This window comes from Schistocerca piceifrons, chromosome 4 (genome assembly GCF_021461385.2).
Source record: "Schistocerca piceifrons isolate TAMUIC-IGC-003096 chromosome 4, iqSchPice1.1, whole genome shotgun sequence".
Taxonomy (NCBI): domain Eukaryota; kingdom Metazoa; phylum Arthropoda; class Insecta; order Orthoptera; family Acrididae; genus Schistocerca; species Schistocerca piceifrons.
Window position 1 is genome coordinate 351,110,476 of NC_060141.1, and position 17,782 is coordinate 351,128,257.

The 17,782-nt window shown below is 42.9% G+C and overlaps 1 protein-coding gene across 4 annotated transcripts in view; it reads left to right on the forward strand.

Annotated features, from left to right (window-relative positions):
* The window catches only part of LOC124794701 (WD repeat-containing protein 47), a 699,296-nt gene that overhangs the window by 306,331 nt on the left and 375,183 nt on the right, over positions 1–17,782 (forward strand). For all 4 annotated transcript variants that reach the window (XM_047258268.1, XM_047258271.1, XM_047258269.1 and 1 more), the window contains one exon: positions 10,749–12,464. In XM_047258268.1, coding sequence (XP_047114224.1) covers positions 10,768–12,464 — 1,697 coding nt within the window. In that variant the 5' untranslated portion in view covers positions 10,749–10,767. The remainder of the gene's footprint in view (positions 1–10,748; positions 12,465–17,782) is intronic.

Genomic DNA, 17,782 nt, shown 5'->3' on the forward strand with positions numbered 1-17,782 from the left:
AGAGATAATATGATTAAAACACACGTAAATTTGCTTGAACTTTCACTGAATTTCCATTGTTATTTGGCTGTTCTGCTAATTTTTATCATCAGAACAGATATTATATTTGAAACTCTCGACAAGTAAACGACCAAACGCTTAAAGTTTTCCTGAAAATACATACCTGTCGTGATCCCCGATATCCTTTACATCTGCAATGGGATAAGATACCGAGAACTGCTTTGCACCTCGACGCTTCGATCTACAGACAGATGTTTCAAGGACAAGGGACAGGCTTTGAAAGCCCAGGTGAAACATAGATAAATGAAGATGTAATTAACTTTATTCAATAAGACAATGAGTTGCAATATGACAGAATATGAGGGTAATGTACGTTTAACCGCCTGATGCCCTTTCGACATTACATGTTGCAGAATGATATTTTCTCATACGGAAAACATAAATCAAGTCTGCATCCATTGCATCGAATGAACGCAGTTGTCCCGCATGCTCAAGAAATCTTCAGAGTTTCTGAGGGGGGGAAAACAAAGCCCGTTGACTTTTGAAAAATCTCTCTTTCTTGCGACAATTTGGGTGCAAACCAGGCCTAAACGCAACATTTTCGTAAGTACCGGTGCTGAAAATTGGCAATGTACGATTGAATGTGATTTAATAGTATAATCACAAGAAGCAATTCTCCTTCGTTGTCAGTCAAAAAGTCGAACAAGTTTGATGACGCTTGATAACGTCTTAACTTACCTATAGAAATAAAAGTCGCATAATACTTTTTGTGATGGTAAAAATTAGTAATCAGCGAAATAACATTGGAAAACCAATAAAAAAAATGGGTCTGAGCACTATGCGACTTAACTACTGACGTCATCAGTCGCCTAGAACTTAGAACTAATTAAACCTAACTAACCTAAGGGCATCACACACATCCATGCCCGGGGCAGGATTCGAACATGCGACCGTAGCGGTCGCTCGGCTCCAGACTGTGGCGCCCAGAACCACACGGCCACTCCGGCCGGCTGGAAAACCAATAAAACTTCATGCAAATACACGTGTCCTTCCATCATATTACCTTTCAAATGTCATATGTGTGAAATGTGACTAGTGTTGAAAAAAATAAAAAAGAAAAACATGAGCGGGGCTCGATGCAGCGATCGACTGGTTTCGGATCTTGAACGCTAACCACATGACCACAGCCATCTCGTGCTCAGGGCTGCAACGTAGTGGTACATCATTTACGCGATTTCGATAAAATCACAAGAGAAGTTTCACGCGCTAAAGTTTACAAAGCTTGAAGTAAATCCGTGAACCGAATGCCTTGCCTCCCCTTGTCACTGAGCGTCTCCAAGCAGTTTCTTCCTAGTGTTGAAAATTACCTTGCGTGTTAGCAGCTCTGGTAACTGTGTGTACGTGCTGAAACGTTACATGAGCGATATGGATGCAGCATTCTGTTAGGGCATATGCCCTGCAGTGTGCATTTGCATTACACGCCGCATGACACTTGATGGCTGTGTTTGTTTTTGCGAGCAGCCATCCAGCGGACGTGTTGGGCTACCAGGCGCGGCGTCACACGGCGCAGGGGCCGTGTACTACAGATTGCCTCTCCCTGCCACCCCCACCCCTCATGTGGGTTCGGCATTTTATGCGCCAGGGTGCACACCGAGTTAACGTGTAACATTTCGTTAACAGTGCCGAAGATTTCACGCGTTGGCAATAACCTCGCGGCAAACCAGGCATAACGGATCACTTATCCGAATGTTCATGCATCAAGAGACACTGCAGGTATTGCACCGAAAACACTTTCAAGTTATTTTTCCATTCATTTATAGTTTCTTAATTCATTCACTAAACATCAAATAGTAAACGAATAAGGACAGCCTTATTTCAATATACATTGGAAGAAATTCGTGCAGTAACCTTCTACAGACATGGGTAGATAAATGAAAAACAAAAATAAAAGTAACAATTTGGTTTCGGACAAGGGTCGCAAAAGCGTGAAGCAGCGACGCTAGCCACTGCGCCATCGCTGCGGTCGAACTGTTTATTCGGCAAAAGGCACGTGCAGTGCCTCGAAAACTTTGTCATTGTCTCAGGAACGGTCAAGTACCTACGGATCAGCCGAGGCACGTGTTCGCTTATTTTGACCCCTCTTCCACTGATCGAAGTTCTGGGAAATCGAGTTATAGCACTTGCTGTCTGCTGTGTTCTCCTGGTTAGAAGCCGCTACTTCTAACTCAAATAGCTTCTAAATAGCATCACGAGACTGAATGCAGCCAGTTCAATTTTTCCCACCAGTGGAAAATCCCTGGCAGAACCAGGAGTTAAACCCGGGATTAATAGCGACGAAACAGGACGACAACGTAGCTAAGGAAGCGGACGTTGAAAACTGACTAATGACTGAATTTCACTTTTCCACCATCGCCTCGACTGTGATAACGCCTGTGTCCGAGCACCATGGCCTCACGTCTCTCTGCGTTTTCGGTTCTTCACAGACAGTTGTTCTGTCGCTTCGTTTTTCTTCGTCCACACTTGTTTGTGGATATATTTTAAGCGTCAGCATCTCCTAACCACTGCTTCATATGATAGTGCATTGTTGGCGCACACTTCAACCAACTCAGCATGGCTTGTTGCAGCACTGTTCCCCTGCAAATGCAGAAACCGAATTGCCGCGCAGTACTGCGTTTTAACAATGGCCAGCGCCATTTTGTTTTGGTGAAAGTGGCGCGCTGCGGAAATGTGGTGCGGGGATTTCGATGTGTACCCGGACTGAAGACATTTACCTACAAACAAACGTTGTGTGATTATGAGGAAGATAATGAGACTAGTCAAGGAAGCTAAAGAACATAAAAGACGATCAAATCAGGTGCTCTACAAATTGTGAAAAAAATATCGACGTGGCTGCGAAGAGACGTGTAGCCTCAATTGGACATGTCTACAGGATGCATCCCAGAAGGTTGAACTGACAGCCTCTTGTATAAAAGCAAAAGAGGGAGACCAAATCACCATGGTAGAGGGAAGTGACGAAAAATCCGCAGGAAATTAAAGGTACCGTAAGTGACTGGAAAGGCCACACATTTCTCAGGAAAATGCAAAGTAAATTGGGATCCAGGACAATCACCAATATAGGAGAGGAAGGAACAACACAGCCAGAGGACGAGCAACTACTGGCCGAACGTACCCTCTCCAAACACGACAGCTGAATGCCGTGGTCCTTAATAGGCCTATATGGAAGAAGAAGAAGAAGATAAACACCGCCTGGATCACTGTGTCTTTTTTCACCACTACCGGTTTAGATTGCGCTGCCGACCATCTTCAGATCCAGGTTGGAAAAGGGAAAAGAGGCGATCAAATAAAAATTAAAATTTACGAAGCTATAATATTACAGAGTGTAGTCGTGAATAAAAGTAAATTGTCATTTAGATGCTGTTCCTTCATTTATGATAGTCTAATTGAGATCACAATTGCTAAGAACTGGCTTCAATTCTGTAATTACGTAACTTTTATTTTTTTTTTAAATGAAAATTAATACCTTGGCTGCCGCTCGTACGAGACTCATTACTTCGTTAAACTGGTCGATAATAGGGTGAAGTGTATTTGTTGGTACTGGATCGGTTTACCACTGGCTAGTAGACGTTGACAAACTATAGCTGATTACCAGACTGTTAGTCTTCAGCGGGGAGGTGAGGAAGCGGTATGATGTGAGGAAACTTCACTTGGCTATTTGGATGTGGTACAGAAATGTACCAGAAATTGGGTGCCAAAATGACTATAATCTATATCATCATTTACGTATTAATTTGGAAACGTACCAGATAGGCTGCCTGTATGCTGAAAGGATTTTCCTTGTGGCTTTTTATAATAAATTTATTACATAGTACGAAGTATTTTCCGAAAATATCCAAGTTAGAACGAAGACTTATTGGTTGAGTACTTCAAGCAACCATGTCGAGACCGTTGCTCTGTCAGGCATAGAGTTCAGTGATAGCATGTCGCCTGTTTCGTAAAACTTTGTAATTGTTACTTCAAAAAATATACATTCAATACAAATTACTGCACTGGTATGAAAATCGGCTGTTGTCATAGTTGTAGGGTGTACATAGAAATACCCATTATGATTAAACAATTTAGTGTGTGTCAAAAGTGAGCTAAGTTTTTAAACGTCAGTTCGTAGGCTTTCGCAGCCAGACTGAATTTCCGTGCACTACTTCTGGATTGGCGTCTGATTTAAAAATGGATTCTATTGCATCCCATGGCAGTCACAAGCAATTTGTGCTTGAAATGTTTGTACAAGTCCTTACATCCTCACGTGGTCCACAAAAACAAAAATTAAGGAATGTTCAGTGTCTCTGTGCCTCAGTTTTCACAGGAGGGTAGTAACACTGAAAGACAGTGGTGTTTTTTAAAGACGTGCGATCAATATGAACATCAGAATGATTATAATTTCCTTCAATTTATTCATAGTTAGTGATTTGTGAAGTGGTTTTTGCCACGAAGTTACTACACCTTGTTGCTTTGGTAAACTGTTCAGTGTAGGACAGGCGTAGAAGCAACAACTCATCGATGAAATAAATATGTTTGTGGCATTCCAGCATCTCGTGCGAAATTTTAACTGCCACCAACACTTGCAGTATTCTTATGCGACGTGTTTTACTCCTAAGCAGGCTTCTATAATACGTATTTCCGCGAATCAGTTACAGTCTATGGAGGTAACTGTGGTCTATCGAGGTGTCTTGGCGTTGTGGCTATTAGGACACAATTAGTTGGGCTGTAAGCATCATTATCCTCCTACTCTTCCTCCTCTTCTTGAGTTCTCATGCCTGTAAATAGGATAGTTGGTGAAAGATTTACATGTATTTTTATTTAAAGCCAGATTACCTCCCAGTCGTTGCACACGTGTGACTCAATAACGAGTGGGAGCCGTATTCAGCCTGTCAGTGAACTACTTAAACTCTGTTCCACCTGAGTTCATAATTTGTCCGTCTAGTGCGTTGCTGGCACGACAGAGATGAGGAAATAGCCTGATATTTGTGTAGAAGGGTTGGGTGTACCCTACTTCCCTGTCGCAAAAGCGATGCACCGCGTCCTAAGTTTTACGAACTAGTCATTTGGAGAAGTATACCACGCAGTTATCGTAATGCTTCGGTAAAGTGAAATTTAAATGAACGAACGTTAAATATTAGTTCGCTGTATAATGTTGTGCTGCCAACGATTATTAGACGCAATACATCAACATCGTCAGTATCTACATGGCTTAAAAATAGTTTTTTTGTGGTTTCCACAAATTGATTGAAGTAACAAGGCCAATTCACTTCCCAATCACTGTCCAATGTGACTTTGTGCTCCGCCCCAATACAGTCAGCAGTTTTACCAACTAATGCATGTAAAATCAGCGATTTAGCTCAGTGCGTGAACAGCCATCGTAAGCGATGTGACGATCTTTATCGACTGAGGCTGCGTTTATCACTAGTGTGGAGCCTGCCAATCGTTCTGAACGGATATTTTCGCAATTTTTTATTAGTACAAAATTCGTATTAGAGCCGTAAAGGATGTCGCGTCAAGCGTTTAATTCTTGTTTTTCAGCTGGAACACAAACGTAAATCCGGGATCTTCAAGTCCGCCCTTAATACATTTAACTTCAATTAAAACTTAGGCTCAGGAGCTGTCCAGTGTGACGCAGATGTTGATGCAAGTACTTCGTGAACACACATTCAATAGTCGCTAGAAATCTTTGTTTCCGTGTTAAATGACACAAGCGAGTGTCCTCATCGCGGTGAGATCTCAACACGCACAATCATAGCGATCAGTTTCTAAATTTGAATTCACATTGTCGTCGCAGAATTGAATTCGACGATGAATTTGCAGACGCCGTCCTGCAGTGAAATATTGTTCTCGCTACGCAGTTTCGAGGGCTGTCTCGTGCCGTTATTCGGAGCAAGATCCCAGCGTGAGTGCAACGTAATGGCTTCGTTAAATCGGCGACGACTACTGCTTGCTATTGACTGACGGCGACGTAAGCTGCTTACTACTTCAAAATTTTCGAAGTACTGTCAGTGTGATAACTTATGTATTTTCCGAAGGGCTTTTAGCCTTTGAAATCCCTGTCTCTCAGCCGCAACTGTAGGCTGTTAATACACACCGATTTCACACACGTGTAATGCGTACTTTTGAAAACTATAATTTGTGCATTAAAAATTCTCCAGGGAATTTTTATTCATTTATTTCTTATCTGTTCAACCAGTCATTATTAACTACTCTAAATACAAAAAATCCGCCATCTGGTTCTGTGACGTAGTTGATAAATTGTACTATTTCTTGTTATGTGTTCGTTGTACTTTATAATTTATTTTCCAGTCTACTAGAAAACTGCTTCTATTAATTTCTTACTTTAGCTGTTGAAATTTACATGCGCTAGAGGCAAACAGTGCAGTGTCATTAGCAAGAGGTGGTGGTTCCGAATCGATTTATTAACTCATTTTCTTTCTTTGTTACCCCAGTTTAAGAATCTGTAAACTTTGCCCAAGGCTACTGAGAATAACTGCTTTTCTCCGCGTTCAATTTTAAATTTCTCACCACCCTAATGAAGTCTAATAAAAGCCACAGAATTGACAGGTGTCCGCAGCTCGTGGTCGTGCGGTAGCGTTCTCGCTTCCCACGCCCGGTTTCCCGGGTTCGATTCCCGGCGGGGTCAGGGATTTTCTCTGCCTCGTGATGACTGGGTGTCCTTAGGTTAGTTAGGTTTAAGTAGTTCTAGGGGACTGATGACCATAGATGTTAAGTCCCATAGTGCCCAGAGCCAATTGACAGGTCTTAATTCTTCAGCATGTTAACATACGTTGAATCAGCACGTTGTTTCTTAAGATTGTCAGATTGCTGTCCCACTACTGTCGGGGCGCCCCTAAACACATCTCCGCTGGTCATCGAGCCTCATTTCGAAGCGAGACTCATCACTCAGTTCTAATCCAGTCATTGAGATTCCACGGCGAAGATGTGTCTGGAGACGCCCGCCCAGCTGGCGGATACCAACCTGACTATCGCTCGCCATAAGACCCGCCAACCAGAAGTACTGGTATGGGGTGCACTTTCTTTTCATAGCAGGACCCTTTTGGTTGTCATCTGCGGTGGCGTTACTGCACAGCGGTACGCCGATGATATTCTAAGCCCAGTTTTGTTGCCCTTCATGGCAAGCCATCTTGGGTTTACATTTCAGCAAAATAATTCCCGCTCGCACATGGCGAGAGTTTCTACTGCGTGTCTTCGTACTTGCCACATCCTACCAAGGGCCAGAGGTGAATCAACGCGATACTGACTTCGTCAATTTTTGAAGCTATTTCTCTTGGTAGTTTTATTAAAAGCATAAATATCGGGTTTTCCTTGAGTTTGAAACCGAAGGCTTCGTTAAATTTGTATTCTTTTGAAAACATCATGTGAGAAAGTTTGACTTTCACATCATTTACACACTTCGGAAACATTTTAATGCTTCCATAAGTTGCCTCAAAGGATAACGAGATTTGTATGCATGAAAGAAGTCGTTTTCACGGTAGTATTTAGGATTACTCTCTTCTCCCTGGCATTCCTCGTTCACTCCTAGCATATTTTTGAGACCATACTTAGTAACGTACTTAGACACCACCACGCTTAGGTATGGTCTTCTTTCTTTAGCTTGTGAAATCTCTCAAAAGTGACAGTCCTTCATGTCTTTGTCCAGACTTGCCGATTCCCCAGTTTGTCTGTTTCTTGAAATCCCTGTCATCAGACAAGTACGCAGTTTTTCCTTGTAGGTCGAATCGTTTCGCATCTGTAGCAAGTGGCATATTTTATTGCTGCTGCCGTATCTTCTACTCCACTGTCCAAGAATGTTCTCACTCGATTATTTCCGGGGAATTTTTAACTACAGTTAGGAAAAGACTGTTAAAATGTGAAGCAATACAAGGCAAAGGAGAAGACCTGTACAAGTCTTATCGAAACATTTCTGAATTAAAGAAAGTAGAAACAAATGTTTCTACCAGCAGATTACAAACTTTTCCTGTTTCAGTAATAATTCCCGTCAATACTAATCTCTCAAGAATGTACACAACAAGCATGGACCCTGAAATAGCTTGGATACCTGTCTTAAAATACGATGAATCACTTAGGAAATTTTACGGTTCCGTCCGTTAATGTTGTATGAAAGTAAACTTGCACTTGTTGACTGATTGTTGTCAGTTCGTATTACACTTCACAGCACCATGCCCTTTATGTTACACAGGCTATATACAGTGGCTTGCAGTAGTTTGTGGTTGCAACTAACTTCTCGCCAGATCGCCTGTTGCAAAGTGACGCGACTCCGTAAATGTATCCAGGTCTCCAAACAGTTGGCCCTACACCCAAAAGATAAGGTACCTCTTCATCTTCTTTCGTTACAGTATGTATAGGACCTTTGTATCCATTACATGAGTGCGATTTTCTTCTCGTCTTTTTTTTTCTCATCCCAAAATCTTACTCTTCTCTCGCGCTCTGCTTCAGAGATCTTCATTATCCTATTCTCTTCACTGCACAATTGTTTGTCATTTTCCTGTATTGTTCTCCGCCGTTGATCTCTGGAATACTAGTCAATGTGTACTTGCTTCTCCAGTTTTGCTTTCCTTCCACCTTCTCTCTCGGCTCCAGCTAACACCACCCGAGTTTAACAAACAACTTGGCTCCAGGTTTCTCTCTTGTACTAGCTGTTGTTCTCCATAATCTTTCGATTGTTTCTCTCCACAGTCATCCTGATGACGATGTCCTTCAAATCTTGTCCTTTCCTGTCTGAGTTCTCCTGGTAGTGTCCTCGAGGTCTGGTACAGTTCTTCCCCTATATCTTTGCGTGCACCTCACCACCACCTCAGTTAGGGCCTAGAATTTTCCTTAGCATTTTTCTCTCTTCTTGCTTTATTTGTTCTACGTCATTGCTTCTAGTGTTATCACCTCAGCCTAACGTAGTACTACGCTCGTCACTGTTGCTTTGTAGCATCCGTAGGTGCAATGCAATACAAAACGAATGTGGTGATTTTGAATGGCTGTAACTATATAATGGATAGCGATACAACGGTAAGAATTAAAGAGAATGTAAAAGAAACATTTTTCACGTATTGCGTCGGTGGTCTATATTTCTCTCCTTGGTCACACGGACAACATGTAAGTGGTAATCCATTTGATGGCGTACGCTCTCAAGCACATGGGGAGTTACCGACGCGAGCGTATCAGAAATGCGCATTTTGAGCTCTGGAGCTGTTTTCACCAAAAGGGGACATACGGATGGTCTTTCACACAACCCCATAAAAAGAACTACATGGGTATCAGGTCGGTATATTAAGATAGCCAAGAGCAGAACATGCCATCTTAGGTGCGACCCATCCAACGGTTTGGAAGATATTGGTTTGTGAACACACCAAACTGTTGTTTGTGGCGTTTCAAGCTTCCTCTGGCTCCTTACGTTGGTTTCCATGGTTTTCGTTCAAACGAAAGGCGGACAAATTCTTCAATTACACATCGCCGGATATGGGCCCGCATCCCTGCACTGGTGCGACGATCGAAGCTTTGAATTTCCTTTTACATTATGTGTACGGCTATGCATTAAATAATTATAGCCGCTTGTAATCCATCCATCGATTTTGACCCGCCATGTATTTTTTTTAAATCTATATCTATGTAGAAAAGGTTTGTGTGTGTGTGTGTGTGTGTGTGTGTGTGTGTGTACACGTGCTGACAGACTTTTCTCCATGGTCACCTCTTGCCACCCTCTCGTGGTTATGGTGGTAGGTAGCCCTTGATCTAAAGCTTTTTGTAAGGGAATTTGGTCGCGGTGCGTGGCAGTGGGTGAGTGTGGCGAGCAAAAATCCGCAAAATGTGGAGCAATAAATGGTCTCAGAAAGTCTATGAAAACGAACTTAACAATGTACATTTGAAACTGCGTTTATTGTTTCCTTCGTCCAACGTAGTAGGATGCTTGCACGATTTTGTCATTCAGACTTAATAACATGTTATTAATAGATCAGTTTTTAGTTTGTGTGTGTTTTTGTCAGTCACACTTAGTCGACGATCAACAGAGAGACACAGGAGAAGGAGCCACATAGACTCAGATAAAAGTGCTCGTACGTGACAAATGAATAATAGAACTGCACGCTACAGTGATTTCAGATAAACATTTCGCTTATTCTTCGTGATTACAATCCTCATGATTTAGCGTCAATTATTTTTCTTTTGTAGTACTCTTCGTGAGTATATTGCATCGTGAATGAAAGAATAAGAACATTTTCACGTATACGGTAAACTTCGTAAGTCATATACTATTTAGCTTTGTCTAAGAATATTTATTGCTCAATATTTCTCGAATTTTTGCCGTTCACTCACACGCACTGTCGCGCACGTTGCTAACAGGATAACTGCACTCATAATATCCTTAATGAGATATACGTGTGTTTGCATCTCATAAGTAGAATGGTACTCATGCCTTATCCTATGCCATGTATTCTGTCCCAGGCAACGCCCGGTTTCTCAACTAGTTGTGTATATTTGTGTTGCACGAAAGGCTAGTCTCTCCTCGATTCGCTACAGCCTTCTAAATGCAAGACGTTACTCCCGTACACAAATCTCGCACCAAACGAACGTATACGTCGTTGTCTATTTAGCTTTGGAAGCCCGTTAGTAATAATTTAAACTGCCGTGTCATTTGTGGCTGCCTCTAGCTCTAAGCACGTCGTTGTAGCGCAGTTGGGTATAACAGCGGGTGTGTTTGGCAGGTTGCGGATCCGGTACGTAATGCCTTCTGCGCACCTGACGCTGCGCGAGGAGGACGTGGTCCGGCTGACGCTGGACTTCCTGCACTCGCGCGACCTGCACATCAGCCAGCTGTCGCTGGAGCGCGAGACGGGCGTCATCAACGGCAACTACTCGGACGACGTACTCTTCCTGCGGCAGCTCATCCTCGATGGCCAGTGGGATGACGTGCTCGAGTTCATCCAGCCGCTCGAGGCGCTGCCCACGTTCGACGCGCGCCGGTTCCGCTACGCCGTGCTGCGACACAAGTACGTCGAGCTGCTGTGCATCAAGTCTGAGGCGCTGCTGGCGACTTCGCCGACGGCGGCGCCCACCTCCGTGGACAGCGCCGTCGAGGACGTGGTCAAGGTGCTGAACGAGCTGGAGCGCGTCGCGCCCTCGAAGGAGGACTACTCCAACCTCTGCCTGCTGCTGACGCTGCCGCGGCTCTCCGACCATCTGCAGTACAAAGACTGGAACCCGAGCAACGCGCGCGTGCAGTGCTTCCGCGAGGTGTACCCACTAGTCGAGCAGTTCCTACCGTGCATCAAGAAGACGGCCGCCGGCATCGTGGAGCCGACGCCGACCGCGAAGAACGACCGCCTGATACACCTCATCATCAAGGGGATACTGTACGAGTCGTGCGTCAATTACTGCCAGGCGAAGGCGACGGGCAACAAGGAGTCCCAGCAGCAGGAAATGACCTTCTCGCGCCTGCTGGACGGATCCGTGGGCTACAGCGACTCCGACCTGAGCCTGCTGTCGTGGCTGCAGAGCATTCCGGCCGACACGTTCTCGGTGCCGTTCGAGCAGCGCACGCTCAACGTGGACATCGTGCGCCTGGAGCGGCCGTCGCTGGAGACCTCCTGGACGGAGCACATGCTGGTGACGCCCATCAAGCCGAAGCAGTTCCCGCACTCGGCGATGCCGTTCACGCGGCCCCGCTCGGCCGCCGACATCATGTCGCGCTCGCTGCTGCCGGCGCTGGACGGGCTCCCGCACGGCCTCCAGCAGCAACAGCAGCAGAACCACCAGCAGCAGCAGGGCGCAGGCGTGGGGCCGCACCGCGCGGGCGCCGGCCTCGCCAACCCCGTCGTCATGGCCCTCTCCACCGGCGACATCCTCAGCGGCCACCACGCCATGTCGCGCTCCTCCTTCGCCAGCTTTCACCTAACGGGCTACAAGAACAACAAGCTGATGAACACCAGCGTGGACCGGCTGTTCGAGAACGACGGCGACGTCTTTCTGAGCACCTCGTACTCGGAGTTCCAGCCGCCGAGCCCGGCGGGGGCGAGCACGGCGAAGCGGCCGGTGCGCGGCCAGTCGCGCAGCCCCGACCGCAAGGCCGGCGGCGGCGGCGGCGCGCTGTCCTCGGCGGCGTCCACGCCGGAGCACCGCGGCCGCGACTCGCCCGCCACCGCCTCCTCCACGGCGACGACGGCGCGCTCGTCTCGCCGCGACTCGCTGTCGGACCGCTGCTCCGTGGGGCCCCCGCAGCCGCAGCCCCCGCCGCAGCTGCCGGCCGTCCACCCGGTCGCCGTCGTCGAGCCGCAGCCGAACGCAAACTTCGAGGGGGACCTCTACCGCGAGTTCCAGCGCCAGAAGCAGCGCATCAACGACACGCTGCAGGCCAAGGAGCGCGAGCGCGACGAGCTCGTGCGCCAGATCGCGGCTGCCGACAACCGCCTCTCCGAAGTCAGGTCAGTGTCTTTCTTACAGCCAAGTTAAACACGTTTACTATTCCGTATTATGAAGGCTTTGGAAACCTAAAATCTACTTTGTAGAACTCGAAATGAATTCCGGAGGCGGCTCATTCCCTGTGAAATCAATCGGTTATAAATAAATAAATTGGAATTTAGATAGTGTGCAATTTTGTAATGTTTTCTCACTTTATTCGGCCTGTCAAATAAGGTTAAATCCAAAATTACAAATTTTTTTTTTACATTTCGTTTTTGAGTTACTAATTTTTAGTTTCCCAAGTTGTGATATTTTTCCACGTTTTGAAACCTTAAAATGGCCATATCTCGAAAACTCGTATTTCACGCACTCGCCAGAAATGTATACCATATTACTCATTATCTTCTTTTCGGGCTGGGCTCACAGCACAGAATACGTCATAATATGAAATTTTGTAATGAATTATTGCAGGCAGACTGCGTTTAGTTTAACTAGTAGTGCTTCTTACTTACGAGCTTGTTCCGGCTGTAGAGTCATTCTCAAGTAAACTTGTTGATGTTATTACAAAAATGGTTCAAATGGCTCTGAGCACTATCGGACTTAACATCTATGGTCATCAGTCCCCTAGAACTTAGAACTACTTAAACCTAACTAACCTAAGGACATCACACAACACCCAGCCATCACGAGGCAGAGAAAATCCCTGACCCCGCCGGGCATCGAACCCGGGAACCCGGGCGTGGGAAGCGAGAACGCTACCGCACGACCACGAGATACGGGCGATGTTACTACAGTTGGTGACTGTACACAATTTTATAGATGATGTAAATAAAGATCAGTGTACATATACATTTACATCTAATTGGAATATATGCACATATTGCATCAGAGAGTAAAAACACACAGTAAACGAAAACAAAAGATAAATATATATACCAATCATAACAAGATTATAATTTTAATGAAACACAACTAACGTCACTGACTTGGGAAGATTACACTGTAAACATAAAGCATCAACGAGAATAAACTGTCAATCTAGCTACCAAAAGTATTTCACGGAAATAGAAATTTCGTGACTTATAACAGTCTAGTAACAAATAGTCGTTGTTTACTCACTGATGCAATATCGACGTTTATCCATCTAGACGTAAGTAAGTATGGAAACTGACGTTTATGTTCAACTTCTACTAAGTCGACTCATCAACTGTAACATCGAAAAGTTCACTTAAGAATGGCGCTATAGGCGAAACAAGTTTGTAGTAAGGAAGCACTACTAATTAAACTATTTGCAGCTTGCCTGGAATATTCATTATAAAATGCCATTTTATTCGGTTCATTATATGTGCTGCTTGAGCAAATTCATCGAAAGGCTGTATCTTCCCAAAGCAACCTTTTTTAAATTTTTTAAATTTCAAAGTAGGATTTTTGCTTTGGAAAAAAGTGGGTATATTAGCTCTACAGTGTTTGTTAATAAGTGTGACATTTCATGATGATATTCCAAAGGGAACGTGTTAAATTTTTATTTTACTGCAAATTGCACCTCTATTGGAAATAGTTTGCAAGCTGCTTCATAAAACTACAGTTAACATGAAATTTAGTACTATTTAAGCAGTCTTATCATTTTAAAATAGCACATAAGTGTGCCATATAACAACCGACAAAAATAATATGAAGGATCTTATGACCTTTCCATTTTATATAACTTTTAATTTAGTTGTGGTTCATATCTAAAGAACAGTAGGAAATATATGTTGATAATATACAGGCTGATCAGAAAGTCTGAAAAGCTTGTACAAGAAATCGAAGGAAAACTGCACTTCGGGCGGTAGTAAGGATCGAACCCGAGAATAAGGCTGATCAGTCTCGTGCGTTGTCAGCTGACACTAATACCTGGTGCGCCGCTTGAATTTGAGCGCGCAATAGCCTGATTGGCTAATTTCAATGCTAATTAACTCTGTAAAGGCGCAACGTACCTAGTTTTTTCGTAACCGTTATTTCTCAACACAATCTACCCTGCAACACTCTTAAAAGCTTTTCAGAGTGTTTGTGACTACTTTGTATAATAAAACAAAATGTTTACTTCTGTTCAGAGTGATTCACATCAGTTGATAGCATAGTGCTGACTTGGGAAACGGGAGCAGATTGCTGCATCCATCGGTGCATGCGTGCATGAATAACTCGTTAGGCACATGTGCTCATTGGTAAAGTGGTAGAAAAGTATCGTGCTCACTCGTCCAATAAATTACTTAAGTACTTACGCTGGAGTACAAGTGCTAGGCAGAGCGAACGAAGTGGTACATTGTACTTGTCGAATTCCAGCATATGCCTTTTAGTGTTTTACTGGGCGATTGGGGATTTATTCGTAAATCATGACATGAGCATGTTTTTGCAAGCACCTACAGTAACAGTTGAGGTAGTTTTGAGAACATTAATTTTAATGAGCCGTGGAAACACAGCCATAAAATATCAGCTTCTTTCCAGTTGTTTGAGTGAAGTAAATTAGATATGCCTCCAGTCTATTTTTCAGTGTGACAAATGAGCATGCCGCGGCAAAAAGATTTTACAAAGCCATAGCAGATACAGGGACTCAAAAGTACCGTGCGTTTATTCCTGTGTACAAAGCCATAGCAAAAGTTGTTTCTAAGGATTTTGAAGATTTTGATGTAAATATAATTAGAGTGGGTGTAGATCCATATGAATGCTAATGAACACATCATAGGACTTTATGCTTGTGCCAATGACAACACACGGTGGATGGCTTCTGTGCTATCAAGAGATGATAAAGAAGTAGTAAACATTACATTTACACATCCTTGTGGACCAACACTCTCTTTTTATAACCAAGAAGATCCGCAAAATTGACCGTAGTTAGAAACTTCGTAATTCGTAAATTAAATCTCATAACTGCCACTGGAAGAGTATGTCAACTATGAGATGAAGAGTTGGAAAACAACGTGTTGTTAGATCAATAGTGTGTCCTTATTGCTTGGCAGAACTATTCATAGATTATTTCATTTAAAAGAAAACTGCAATTTCAACTGTAATAAGATTGTTATTGGATCACCTTGCCGACTTTCTTGTTGAATATGAGTAAAGAGTTTCTCATCGCAAGGCACTCAAATAAAACATAGTTATATAATAACAGCAACACCAGTATGTAATCAACAACATTAATAGTATTGTATTTGTAAAATGTAAGTATAATTAAGTAAATTACTCGTAGTCTTCTTTGAGCGTGTTCTGGTGTATGTTAAAACATTTTCGCAGTAAGTTTTGGGAAAGTAAAATCTCAATTTAATTGTGTGATTCTAATCATGTAATAAATTGTTACTAAGGAAAAAATAATGATCTGACAGACTAGGTTTGCATTACAACTTGGTAACAAGTTCTAGAATACGCACTAGGTGCTGTGCAGATAAGTACAGTTAAATTAATTTTAATATGCCCCCCCTGGAATACTATCACGGGATTTGATATACACATTAACAAATAATGTATGACTAACATAACATTTTTTTTAAACCAGAAAAGTCCGATGTGAAACTGTACAAAAAGTTTGATTTGGGAAGATTCAGTGGTTACGAATATCGCGAAGTAGCACAAATTTTTGATGCTTACGAAATAGTGAATAAAGTGATACAAATGTTAGGTCTGTAAGTCAAATAGATTTGATATGATTATTTTAAAGTTTCAAAAGTAACAAAAATAACATAATTTTGGAGGTTTTAAAAATTAAGTGAAATATAAGAGCCCCAAAAAATTTAATTTGCGAATTTTCATGCAACCTACTCTTAGATTTGAAAATTTTTTTCTACATTTATGATACTGAGACATCAAGAACTTATTTCTCATGTCAAAAAGTTACATCTTCACTTCATACTTCACAAACAAAACACAAATGTTATTTTCACAAAGCTCCCATATCCTTTGTTCTCCTCAAAATGAGGCGCACTGTCTGTGCGTCCGGGAGCTGTGAAGTACACAGGCGCAGACTGTTTGCCGCACTTGACAGCAACATGCAGAAGGAGGGTGGGGATAAGCGAGTTCAGTCTCCACAATTCACCAGACTCTTAAATGTGGAATGCCTAAATGGATCAGTCCATGTGAAATCAATCAGTGGTCTACATAACAAGCTTGTTGTAGCCGAAATAGTTTTCTTTATCCATGTAAGCAGTGATTTTTTTTTTTGTTATTTACATTAATTTTATCTTGAAAGGAAAGCATACCGCATTTATGAAGTAACTATTAACTTGTAATTTTACACAAGAAGTACGCCCCGAGTATTTTTTCAGCTAATTAGCAACTGTTAATCTAAGACTAGTTACTAACTAAATTTATCTATATAACATTATAACTGGTAACTAATTAGCGTCTCTATCCTTTCTGTAATTATTATTATTACATGCACCGTGAGACCTACACGAGTAGATTTGGTAATTATTATTGCTTTCTTCATAGATTTTCTTGCTAATGTAGAAAAAACTGGACATTAACTAACTATAAGATATGTAGAAAACGTTGTAAATCATTTGAAAGCTTTTCAGCTAGCTGCAAATTTCTAACCAGTGGCTTGCTCGAAGTAGGTACAACCGGTCTGTGGACTCTGGCATGAGGACAGTTTCTTGGGTCATACTGAAAATCACCTTACGATTTTTTACTTTTTTCAGCGTTTTCATTGACCTCTTATAAAAGTACATATAATTAATTTTATCACGAACTTACTTTTTAGCGGAGTGTCTGCCGCACTTAGTATGTCACTGCTCTGGAGATGTCAGAAAGGAATGGTGAGCCTCCCGTCATTTACTTGTGTCCCTCTGTTGCTCGTTTTACAAGACTTACGCCAAAAGAAATGCACACCTTTTTTTCATAGAAACGTTCTTACTGCCTATATTCAAATTTAATTAAACTTGTTTCCGCAAGTCGTGCTGCTGCAGCATTTCATCAAGATAGCTGTTGCACATGTTCGTCTGAAGCAACGTACTGTTATAATGTTCCAGTATTGTGAGAACGAGGCAGCGACATTCACAGGAGATTGAGCTTTTGTGTCTCCATCCTTCTGACTGGAGGTTTCATGCACTTCGGCCGTTCACTTATGTAAGAAAATGGAACACCCACAGCCGTCCTTGCTATGTTATTTGTTATAGGGCCACCAGTTGCGGTGCTTCGTTACACCATCTTCAAGCCTTAACTGACGCTGAGGGTGTTACCTTCAATCGTATACACGATTCCTCAGTGGCCACCGTTTATGAACTGGATTTGTTTTCGCGGACTACGTGTAACACGATGTTGTATCTCCAACCATCAAGTTGATGGTTGGAGACACATCGTTGTTACAGGT